We start from the raw sequence: 12,328 nt of genomic DNA, 5'->3' as shown, positions 1-12,328 counted from the left end.
CACATATTTGATACATTAAGCAGAAAATAAAAAACTTTAACATTTTGATTTTGGATTCTGATAAACACTATTATCCTGAAAACAAAGCATTTACGGTTAAATTGAACTTTTATGCCGATGCTTCGCGCTGTAAAATTAAAAGCCCCTTTTATTTTGAAAGCCCCTACCGGAACCTCTGTCTGTCACGCGCACTTGACACCTGTCTCCCTGCTGTAATACAGACGGACGAAGCACGAGTGTCTTCATCTTGGAAATAATCGATAAAACAGCGGCACATCTCAGCTTTGAACTCCATCAGGAGGTCGTGTTCCCTCACTGCTTCGTCATGGCGCCCGTTGTTCGTGCTGTTGGAGGCTTTTATTGGTGAAACATCAAGAAATAAAGGTGAGACGTTTGAGCGTCTGAAGCTAGGTGGCTAAGCTAGCGCTGGCATGCATTGTCGTTTCCCGTTTCCTGAGGGGATCCATCGTCTGAAAGCTGCTCCTGATGCTGTTTTACAGCTTCTGGGAGCTTTACTTAAACTCGGTGTCGATTAAGATTTCATGTGGCTAAAAAAAATGAAAGTGTTTGATTTTAGGCTCTGTGGGATAAACCCCGCGAGGTGGAAAGTCCCCTTAAAGTCAGACTTTTGGGGTTTTCTTCCTTTTCTGCTCTTTGAGTGACGAAAGTCCCTTTAAAACCCGACAAATTTTCTCTGTTTGGTGTGTAATGTTTGTAAATTGTGTGTATTTTATAATTATTAGCATTTTAAAATGTCGTCGCTTTGTTTTCATTTATACGTCAATTTATCCAGAAATTCCAGTTTATTTAAATTAAATCTTAAAGCATGTCCGCTTGAACCTGAACCAATTAAAATTCGTGAAACGACTTTTTTTTTTTTTTTTTATCGGTCGATTAATGATTGCTTCAAGACAAATTGCCGAAATTCAGATTCCAGCTCCTCAGTTTCGGACTTTGTGTTTTGGGTCTTAAACAGCTTCGAGTGAGCCTTTTTCAGCCACACGGGAAATTAAATACATCAAATCTGTTTCTGATTATTAGGTCAATGTCTGACTGTTAAACGTCACCAGGGAACTTATTCTGCTGATTTTGTTAAAATGTTGTGCAGCATCCACACGGCGTGTAACTCATTGTTGTCCCAGTTTATTATTCTCAGTGCTTATTTTCATGTTTTATGTTATGATTTAATGCCAGAAATATTTTTCACAAATTCCGAAGTTCAAAATTAAAATTTGAGCTCTCCAGCTCCGAATCATGTGATCATTATAAACGTCTGTGAACAGAACGCAGTTTGTGGATTAACTGGAGGCGATTTTTACATTTAAATGATCAAAAACTAAACATATGTTTCATTTCTGTAGTTGGATTTAAGCTACAGTTATTTACAGCTTAACAACAACAATAATAATAATATTAATCCTCAGATGATTTTTGTCACGTGATTCATAAATAAATATAAAGGTGAACCACTGTGGAAAATGAGGCTTTGTTTGTATAACAACAATGTTGTCTCATTTTTATTGTTATACATCCACATTTATCTGAAAGCTTTTATTTTGATGGTCTGGTGATGGCCTGTGTTAGACTTGATGATGGTGTTCACGCATGGCGCCGCCTTCTCTGACAGCAGCCGGTGCACCTGTCCTCCAGTCTGACCAATCAAAGTCTGAGGTCTGGGTGGAAGTGATGGATGCTGCAGGTCATCAGCACTCAGTTCAAAGCCAGCGTCCCTGACGGGGTGGGGGTTGGGTGAAGGCCTCATTAAAGCTGAACCATCTGCTCCATCAGGCGGTGCCGGTGTGAGGAGGCAGGTGACGGTCGACCCGCTCTGGTGTCTTTTTCAGAGAGAGTCTGTGTTTAAGCACAAAACTCCAGCCGGCCGTGACTCGCTGAAGCACTCGGAGGTTTCTGAGGCTCGTGGCGTGGAGTCACAGGTCTGATGCTCACAGCTTCGGTGAAACGTGTTACAGAACTTAAATTTAAAATGTCTCATTGTCTTTGTACCGTTTTCTTTTATTAATAGGATTGGAATAACTTGCATATTATATTATTTACATCATAAAAACATAAATTATATTTTTAAATAAAACACCCAAAAACAACCGTGTAGATCATAACGTAAACGAGCTGTGAGCCACTGCTGGCACTGTGGTGTCATGTGAGCCCACCTTAGTGTTCAAGCGATACAAACCAAACAGGGAAACTCCAGGAAATGTAGTTTTGTTTTTTTAAATTTCTAATATTGTATAAAAAACAAAACTGCAAACTTCACTGAATCCTTTCATTGAACTGTCAGACACACACACTGGTCCTGCCTGCGCACACGTGGCAGCGCTGCTGCTGTCAGTGTGTTCCTGTGTAACAAACTAAACTGCAGACATGCGTGTGCGCATTCGTTTGACTCTCACTGAGCTGACATCCCTCACACGGCTGTAACACTGTGTTCATGTTGCCTTCATATGAAGTCATTTAAAGGACATTGCACTCAACAACAAACAAATCTTCTCTAACAGGAAGTCACTTCATGTGTGTCCTGTTTCTTCATGTCAACGCACGGGCTGCATGTTTGACACCCCTGATTTAAACGGTTGGTTATTAAAATAACCCACAGTGAAAATATTTCCTGGCTGCGCACTAACGGAGAGCATCATGAAGACACGATGATATTCATGAAGATGATGAAGATCTGAAGCTTTGTATTTAAGTGAGCTGATGTTTTCCGACGGACTCTGAGATCCGAGGCAGCGGGAATGACAGCGGCTCGCTGTGGTGGCTGAACTGCTTCCTGGGGAAACCCAGCACTGCAGCAGAACCAACGAATAAACTGACAGGAAGTTGGTTCTTCCTCGTTTTAAAGGTTAAATAAACGCTCGGGGAGCAGTTTATTAGGTACAGACTGTGTAGAAAAAGCATTTTTGTTTTGGAGCTTTTGCTCATTAAATGATGAAAGCGTCTTCTGCCGCATCGCGTTCCTCACACTCATCTGTAACCTTTGACCTCTCGTCTCTCAGGTGACCCGTCGCTTCCACAGATGTGGCCGCTACCTCTGCTGAGACTGCTGTTCATGAACCGCGAGGACGCGCTGATCGAGCGGCTGCGGCTCGGCCTGGAGGGATGACAGGACTGTGGCGGACCAACATGGAGACAGGGGAGACGCGCGTCCACGTGGATTCTCCTCTTTAGACCCCCTCAGGACACGGACTCAAACCTATGTTCATATTTTTTCACTCACAGCTGTTTTGTTAGTTTTCGTGAAGCCATACTTGAGTCAGGATGAGCTCGGAGGGCTTTCAGTACCGAGCGCTCTACGACTACAAGAAGGAGAGGGAGGAGGACATCGACCTGCACGTCGGGGACATGCTGCTGGTCACTAAGGGGGCGCTGCTGGCGCTCGGCTGCACCAACGGAGCCGAAGAACGGCCGTCGGAGATCGGCTGGCTGCCGGGCTTCAACGAAACCACACAGGTACGATGCCGCAGCAGAGACAGGAAGTGCTTTCAGACCGCACGAACCTCTCCCGTCACAGGAAGCTCTTCTTTTAGCAGAAGAAAGTAATAAAAGTTCTTAGTCTTTATTTTGGAGTCTTTTTGGCTCTGCTGGCCATCTCTGTGAAAGAGCTGATGTGGTGACATCAAAGGTTACAGCAGTGGAAGCTCTGTGATAGGCTAATAACCTGTAACGCACAGCTGTGAGGCAGAGCTCAGTCTGGGCATCTTTGTTCATTTAAACGCTGCTGTGCAGACCGAACCCTGGTCCAGCTCGTTCAGTCACAACTCCTGCAGCAGCGCTTCGAATAAATCCTGCAGTCAGTGAAGCACTCGCTATATTAGCACATGTGATGGAGGAAATGCTCCGTGTTGACTCGTCAAAGTGAGAGATTTTACTTGCGTTTCCTCTCGGCTTCTTTTCGGTGATGCAAAGAGAAAACGAAGCTGAAGTAAAAGTGGAGGAGCGGCGTAGCTGCACGGCTCCGTCATCACGAAACTCCACAAACAGCTCTGCATCCCACATCCTCCTCGCTCTGGTTTTCCGACCTTCACGTTTGGTCCAGTCTGTTGGAATGATGATGGGCTTAACGGGAACGCTCGGAGCTTTTCTGCTGTGTGACCCAAACTAGCCTCCAAAAAAATGATCGTTGCTGATTTTATGATTCTCACATCTGCGATCTTTGATTCGTGTACGACAGGAAAAAGGCGACTTCCCGGGAACGTATGTGGAGTTTGTCGGCAGGAAGCGGATGTCTCCACCCACCCCGAAGCCCCGCCCACCCAGGCCCCCATCTGCAGCGTCGGTGAGGGCCGACTCGGAGTCAGAGGGTGAGTAAAGTCGCTCAGATGCTTGTAGTTTGTTACCCACGTCCGATCCTGCTGAAATTTTCTGTGAATTCACAGAAACTTGTCCAACTTCTAAAACCTGAACAGTAACCATGGACCATCCTAATTATCTGTCATGTAGTCGTTCACCCAGGACTTCTCTGGTGTTTGATACGAGTGACGAAGCTGCAAACAGAGAAGTCGTAGATTACAGGTTTCGACTCCACTTTGGTTTAACTGTGTGACTAGTTTGCTTCAAACCAGCTCGTTTGCTTCTACAGTTGTTTTTTGGTTTTTTTGAAACTGTTAAACGTGTTTTTTAAACATCCATCTTCTTCTGCTTATCCGAGGCCGGGTCGCGGGGCAGCAGCCCAAGCAGAGAGGCCCAGACCTCCCTCTCCCCAGCCACCTCCTCCAGTATCCGGGGGAACACCAAGGCGTTCCCAGGCCAGCCGAGAGATATAATCTCTCCAGCGTGTCCTGGGTCTGCCCCGGGGCCTCCTCCCGGTGGGACATGCCTGGAACACCTCACCCAGGAGGCGCCCAGGAGGCATCCTTGTCAGATGCCCGAACCACCTCAGCTGGCTCCTTTCGATGTGGAGCAGCAGCGGCTCTACTCTGAGCCCCTCCCTGATGGCTGAACTTCTCACCCTATCTCTAAGGGAGAGGCCAGCCACCCTTCGGAGGAAGCTCATTTCCGCCGCTTGTATTCGCGATCTCGTTCTTTCGGTCACTACCCACAGCTCGTGGCCATAGGTGAGGGTAGGGACGTAGATCGATCGGTAAATTGAGAGCTTCGCTTTTACACTCAGCTCCCTCTTCACCACGACGGACCGGTGCAGCGTCTGCATCACTGCAGCTGCAGCACCAATCCGTCTGTCGATCTCCCGCTCGCTTCTCCCATCACTCGTGAACAAGACCCGAGATACTTGAACTCCTCCACTTGGAGCAGGGTCTCGTCCCCGACCCAGAGTGGGCACTCCACCCTTTTCCGTTTTTTAAACATGTTATTGAATTTTGTCATACGTCAGGCCAAATAAAGAGGCCGACGTGCCTGCATGACACAATGTGGAGCCGTCCTCCTGGTGTCCCGCAGGGTTTATAAAAGCGCTCTGAGAGGAAGTGCTTATGTTTTAAAAGCAGACTGAGCTCGAGCATCAGCCGTCCCAACATCCCAGCACAGCAGCAGAAACCAGTTCCCCAGTTAATGAACCAGTGAGCACAGCGACGTGGATGAGAAACATCAGGCTGCTAAAACAAACACATCATGTATTTTCTGCTGATTTTATAGAAGACAGAAGAACAGCTGGCATAAAAATACAAATTCAGAGATAATCAGCTGTGCAGCAGATCTAATTAAAACGATGCACGGGAAGACGGCAAGAGAATAAAGACGGGAAATAATAAAGCGAGTAAATAAAAATGTAAATTATTGCTATTTCTTGTTTATATTGTTTCCTCGGGCGGGTCGAGGAGGTCGGCAGGGAAACGTCACACAGGCGCCGCCTCCTGCGGGTGCAGTGCTCCGATCCCGGCTTCGTGATCTCACAACTGCAAACTCAACAACTAAGAATCTGATTTAATAAACACTGAAACAGCCTGATCCCTGTCAGCTGTTACCACAGCAACCACTCTGCAAAACATCCAAACGTCACGCCACGGTCACGGAACACGTTAGCTTCCTTAAACCTTCAGTTCGAGGTAGACGTGATGCTCGCCGTCACATGGAGCCAGAACAGATTCTGATCTGGGACCAGCCGGAAGCCTGAAAGTCTCGGCTCTAAGAGGGAGCCGTGAAATCTGTAAACCGACACTGAAACTTGTTTTTGTCGCTCTGCCCTGAAGAAACTGAAAGGTTTCAGCCCGATCGCTCGCTCAGTGATTCAGGTTCCTTCAGCTGCTTCCTCAACAGAGCAACAGCACACACCTGTGTGACGACCCTGCACCTGGAAACTAGAGCCTGAGAACACTCGAGCAGATTAGAGACGCTCACGTCCTGATACACTCCTCAAAGACACACACACACACACACACACACACACAGAGCTCGGGTTGAGTCAGGGCTGTGGTTGCTGAGTGAACAGATCTGCTGCCACCCGCCTCACAGAGCACAGGAAGTGTGTGCGCGCTGTGGTTAAAGCTGCTGGCAGCAGAATCCTGATTATTGTTGTTACCTGCGTGTTTCACAGAACTGTTTTGCTCACTCAGCTTCCTGTTGCCTACATCCTTTCAAAGTAAAAGCTGTTATATGCTCTCATTTCCTCCTCCATAATTTTACCCCCCCCCGGTTTCCTTGTATACTTTATGACATCATAAAGGTTAAGGGAGGGAGATCAATGTCTCGTTATGAAGCTATCTTATTACTTTGACTTTTGAGTTGAAATCTTGCGTGTGCTGTTTGTTCTTCTTCAGGTCTCGTGCTGCCGGACCTCCCCGAGCAGTTCGGACCCCCGGACACGGCCCCGCCCCTCCTCAGCAGACTGATGGAGGCCATAGAGACCAAAGGTGCCGAACACACTGACGTGGATTTCCAACCAGTTCCTGTCTCTGCGTCTGGTTTCAGAGTTTATCTTTGTTGTTCTTCTGAAGCTTCGAGACGCCTACATCTGCAAACAGCACACTAACCCTTCAGATGCATTCACAGCTTTATTCTGACCTTTTATTCCTTCACTCTGATGTCACTGCGTTGGTGTTTTCCAGCATTTAAACTGAACATTTGAAGCTTCGTGACTTTCAGTCTGTAGGAACTTTCAGTTAGAGTTCTGCAGAGTTCTCAGAAATGCACTTGTGGACACTTTATTAGATCCAGCTTCAGTTTAGGAGCTTATAATGCTTCTATCTAAACTATGTTCCTCATGTCAGGTTGAACATAAAGCAAACTGAGTGTGAAGTTTGAAATATTGATCTGACGAAGTCTTCAGCTGGTGTTTGTAACAGGCGTGTGTTGCTGCAGGTTTGGACAGCCCCGGCGTGTATCGCAGCCTCAGCGGCGGCGGCGTGGACACGCAGCAGCTCGCAGACGCAGGTGAGGAGGACGTGTTTTCACCTGTGAATTACAGAACGACTGCATCGTGAAATCTCTGCTTAAACTGATGTGTGTTTGTTTTCAGACCTGGAGCAGCTGGAGGTGCCGTCCCTGTGTGACGGGGTGGTCCGGTTCCTGCAGGATCTCCCCGGTCCCGTTCTGCCAGCCTCGCTGCAGGCCGACATGATCCACGCCGTTCAAGGTCAGAAGAAGCCCCACGATCCCGCCCCCGTCTCCCTCTTTCACACCGGATCTGGTAGTTTGTTCACACTTCTGTCCTGTTTCCTGTTCCTGCTTCCAGAGGTCAGAGAGCTAGAAGAGTGCGCCCAGTTGCTGCGGAGCGTGGCCAGCTCGCCAACTTGCCCCGCCCAGTATGGGCTGACCTTGCTCAGCGTGGTTAGACACCTGGCCCGACTGTGCCTGCACGGCTCCAGGAACCAGCTGAGCCCCCGAAACCTCGCCGAGAGCTTCAGCCCACTGCTGTTCAGACAGACAGCCGGGTCAGTGATCCACAGCTATTTATACACACGTGACGGGTTATTTATACACACGTGACGGGTTATTTATACACATTTTATTTTCTTTTCCATACTAAGTTGAAGGAATGTTTCATAACACATCATTTTATGACTCTTAAGAGCAGCTAACATGGAGAGAGTTAAGGTTGTCGTGTTGTCTGGCTTGCAAACCCTGAGGCCTGAAGTTTAGCTTAGATGGGTCACGCTGCTCTGGTTCAGGGAGTCACTGATGTCAGGAAGGACGTCAGCTGCTTGCAGGTCCTGGCACATGCACATATTTGAGGCCACACTCACAGGAAGTGTGATGATTAATGATGATTAATAAGATGAAGCAGAGAAAACCTTTGACCCATTTTGTTAACAGCACTGATGATGTTGTCTCTGTGTTCAGGTCTGAGTCGGGTCTGGATCCTCTGGTTCAGGTCCTGGAGGTTCTGATAACCAGCGAGCTCAACATGAACCAGGCCGCACCAGGTAACGCACACCTGCCTGTGTTCGAGTGGCTGAGCGTTGATGTGCATGTGTGTAAAACTCCCGTACGGTTGCTCTCAGTTCCTGGCCGTCACGTTTAGTCTGTGTCACAGCTGTTGCTCAATCGAACGGTTCAGATGAGACGGCGGCGGAAACATGAGTCTGAAAAAGTGCAGCAACAAAGATTTGATGACGGGTTTATTGGTAAAGACTGCACGAGGCTTTGGTTTCACTCAGGGAAGTACTGAAGCTCTCAGGCTGACGACTTTGGCTCATTTCCAGCTCCACAGTTTTATTCTCGGACTCTGCTGAAGTCCAAAAATTATCCTCCTTTGTCTTACACTCAAGTTGTTTTGGCTCCTCCTCCTTTAAGATGATCAGGGATGCCTTTCTCCCTATTGGCTGCTCCTCGTGAACATGAAGTAGGTGGGGCTTATCCATCCTCTCTGACATCACACAGATCCAAGAGTGTTTCGAGCGTTCTGAGGCCCGAGCGCCGTCCTCACACTGTCGAACGACAGGTTTATGTTTTTAAGTTTTACACGTCGTACAGAAGAATCAGACGCCGTTTAAACTCGCGGTTACTTTGGCAACATCTGTGAGGCCTTTGGGTTAAGATGTGACAGGAAGTGATCAGCCTGTGCTGAGGTACAGTCTGGTACTTTTGTTCAGCAGACGGTGGAAACGGTTGAAATGATGCTCGCTGCTTTACGCAGCGCAGCTCACGGATGGTTCCAGAACTTCCTGTTTCTTGTTTTTCACAGCGAGGATGACCCAGAGCACCGAACGTCTATTCTGTCTTTATTATTATTATTATTTCATGCTTACTTTATAATGTGTCGTGGTGTAATTACAGCCTCACTCCTCTGGATCGTTTTTGGCAGCTGTTGTTAACATCGGTCCTCATGTGTGCACCGGCACACGTGATTGGCTGTTAGAAAGCAGATGATTGGCTCTTCGGCAGGATTTCTGTCATACATTTGCCATTTTGGGGGTTCAGGAATTCTGCAGCTCATTCCTGTCCCATTAAGGAAGGAAGGAGTTTTTTTTTTTTTCTTTGTTTTGTTATTTCAGGATGATGATTGGCTGAAGGATCGGGTGCTGTGGGTAACAGAGAGGAAAGATGGATTTGGAGAGAAATGGAAGGTTTCAGCAGATTAAACCTCTCAGATGTGATGGGAGGGAATATTTAAAGCCTAAATCAGCTGATTTAAAAACAGCACACATGATCGCTGGCGTTTGTCTCTGGGTCAGTTAAGTGGGTCAACGAGCAGCTCTGACTGCGTTAGTCACTCATTCATCGACTCATCCATCCACTCTGCTCGGCTCTGAGTCAGCCGGTCAGCAGCTGAAACGATGACATCACCCGTCCACAGAGTGAGAGATGCAGCAGACGAAGAGGGGAGGGAGGAGGGGGGTGTTGCCTTGGTGATATCACTGCCATCACAGGATTGGCTGGAGCCATCGGTGATGTCACACATCTCCAAGCTGCTCTCCTGAGCTTTGAACCGAGACTGCGAGAGAGAGGGAGAGAGAGACGGACGGGAGAAAGTTGCGTCGTTTGGAAACGTCTCCGAGCCGCGGACGGCGAGCTGGAAAAATAAAAAAGGTTTTGAGGCCGTGGAGGCGGAGCAGAGCTGCAGGTGCAGAGCGAAGCCACGTCCAGCAGGCCTGAGTTGAGCGAGGTGACCGAAAATGAAGATGTAGCTGAGATGACGTCAGATTTTTGGCGGCCGAACGGGCTGAAAGCAGCGGGACATGAGAGCCGGGCGTCCGTTCGTTTCTGAGGACTCGTCTTCGTCGTGGACGCAGGTGACGGTTTAGGGGCCGACATGGAGCGAGAGGAGGGAGGCAGGGCCGAGGCGCTGAGGGGACGAGACAAGATCCTCTGCTACATCAACATGCAGAGCCCAGGTAGGAGTCGAACCCCCACCTGGAGGGAGCAGCGCCTGATCAGATGGCCGTAGCGGCGAGACTAAACCTGTGTCGGGTTAAACATCTGCATCAGAAGCTGGAAGTTTGTTTGCTGTGAAGCCTCAAAATGTGTTTCCATGTTAAACATTCCTGTTCTCGTCATTCCACCCCCACCCAAAGTCACCCTGTTCAGGCTGAACCCGGCGGTGCGAATGCAGATGTCCGATGGAGTCGTGTCAGAGGTTAAAAGTGTGACGTCGCTGTGTGCTTGAGGAGTCGGCACACGATGACCCCGCACTTCATCTCGTGGTGATTTCACCAGAGCGAGTGTCGGAGTGTTTCCCGAAGCGCAGATGCGTCTGAAGCGATTTCCTGCCACGCGTGAGAAAGAAAATGGTGTCAAACCTGATCTGAGCTCAAAGTTCAAACCTAAAAATGGCCACGAGACGCGGCGAGCTCCGAGAAACTGCTCCGACGCTTAGTTTAGTTTCAGGTGTTTTGTGCTGCAAAGCTCTGGTTTTCACTTGTTGTCAATGGCGTGCGCCTCCTCCCTGTGCGCCTCCTCGCTGTGCGCCTCCTCCCTGTGCGCCTCCTCCCTGTGCGCCTCCTCCCTGTGCGCCTCCTCCCTGTGCGCCTCCTCCCTGTGCGCCTCCTCCCTGTGCGCCTCCTCTAAAAGCTCAGACTCACTCGCTGTTCAGTTGAGCAGAAAGTGAAGCTTCAGTCAGGAGAGGGCGAGGTGTTCCTCAGAGAAACATGAAACGTGTTAAACTTTATTTTGGTGAGCAGACAGTCGATTTGGAGGCTGCTGTTTTCAGGCCGGATGGGCTGAGCGCAGCGTGCTGTCACTTTTTTTTTTATTTGTGAGTGACGAAAAGCTCAGTTTCACTTCCTCTTTAACAAACGAAATCGTGCTCTTTCTCTACAGCTCGGTCCTAATATGCTCGGTTATTTTAGTACTCGAGTATTCAGTCGAATAATCGAGTATTTGGATCAGAAATACTAAATGTCTCATTAATGAGAAATAATAAATATGAACCTGCAAAGAATCTAAACGCTGTCGCTATATTTACAGGTAGAGTTCTGTCAGACAAAATGAGGTGTGAAGGATTTCTGACAGTGATGTGTGTGTGCGCGTGTGTGTCTGTGCGTGTGTGTGTGTGTGTGTGTGTGTGTGTGTGTGTGTGTGTGTGTGCATTGAAGAACATGAGCACATCGACATTCTCAGAGTTTTACTCTCTGCTGTGATGCAACGTTTCCTGCTGAAAACAGACGCTCTGGTGTTAATAATTAATAGTTAACATAAATACTTAATCAATGTTAAGAATAATTTTCAATTATTAAGACGATTTAATAAACATTTTGTTCATATTTATGTGAATCTGAGTCTTGAAAATAAAGTTACTAAAGCCTTGAAACAGTTGTGGTCTGGTACCCCCCGAGCCCCCCTTTAGACTCCGCCCTGTTGCTGCCTGATTTCAGCATCCTGTCAGACTGAGCTCACTTTGCTGCAGCCGGTGACGTGTGGAGCAGGTGCACAGGTGTGTGTCACCTGAGACTGCACAGCAGGTGTTTGTGCAGCACCTGTTCTCAGTGAGGAGTCTCCTCCGTGCTGCCGGCACGTCGCTGAGGTTTCTGTTGGTTGTGCTGTCAGATGAAGACGCGTCCCTAAATCTGGCGTGGAGCTTTAAAAGCCCACGCTCACACAGTCCCACTGTTCTTTCTTTGGGTTGTGGGTCACACTGCTGGTTAGTTGTGGTTTCTTCGATATAGTCTGCACAACAACGTGATTCCTCCCCCCTCCCCTCATCAGTCACTGATGTGTCACATGACTGCAGATACCTTTGACATCAGGGTGAACGTCAGAGTCAGTGAGCGCCTATAAATCAACAGTCGCAGGATGTTTGTGAGGCTGATTTAACAAAGGTTTAAATACTTTCTGTTCATTTCCACACTCAAATGCTCACCTGTTAGCGCCCCCTGGTGGTGTGACTTTAGAACAGGTGACGCTGTGAGGAGAGCAGCACCGGTTCCCAACAGCACTTACCTCACGGTGTTTCATGTAGTACAGACTCTACAGCAGCGGTAGA

General features: G+C 48.2%; 1 protein-coding gene across 2 annotated transcripts in view; it reads left to right on the top strand.

Moving 5' to 3' along the window:
- Positions 1 to 180: 180 nt before the first annotated feature.
- Positions 181 to 12,328, top strand: part of LOC146376802 (phosphatidylinositol 3-kinase regulatory subunit alpha-like) — an 18,171-nt gene continuing 6,023 nt past the window's right edge. The window contains exons 1-8 of one of the 2 annotated variants that reach the window (XM_084945952.1): positions 181 to 384; positions 3,012 to 3,465; positions 4,187 to 4,316; positions 6,726 to 6,818; positions 7,267 to 7,338; positions 7,424 to 7,540; positions 7,640 to 7,838; positions 8,248 to 8,330. In XM_084945952.1, coding sequence (XP_084802078.1) covers positions 3,274 to 3,465; positions 4,187 to 4,316; positions 6,726 to 6,818; positions 7,267 to 7,338; positions 7,424 to 7,540; positions 7,640 to 7,838; positions 8,248 to 8,330 — 886 coding nt within the window. In that variant the 5' untranslated portion in view covers positions 181 to 384; positions 3,012 to 3,273. Of the gene's footprint in view, positions 385 to 3,011; positions 3,466 to 4,186; positions 4,317 to 6,725; positions 6,819 to 7,266; positions 7,339 to 7,423; positions 7,541 to 7,639; positions 7,839 to 8,247; positions 8,331 to 8,362; positions 10,242 to 12,328 lie in introns of those variants that run through there. The other variant, XM_084945953.1, reaches the window with a different exon arrangement.

The sequence above is a fragment of the Perissodus microlepis genome, chromosome 12, assembly GCF_051167445.1.
Source record: "Perissodus microlepis isolate ML-2025 ecotype Zambia chromosome 12, ASM5116744v1, whole genome shotgun sequence".
In the NCBI taxonomy this organism is placed as follows: Eukaryota; Metazoa; Chordata; class Actinopteri; order Cichliformes; family Cichlidae; genus Perissodus; species Perissodus microlepis.
This window is presented reverse-complemented; position numbering and strand designations above follow the sequence as displayed.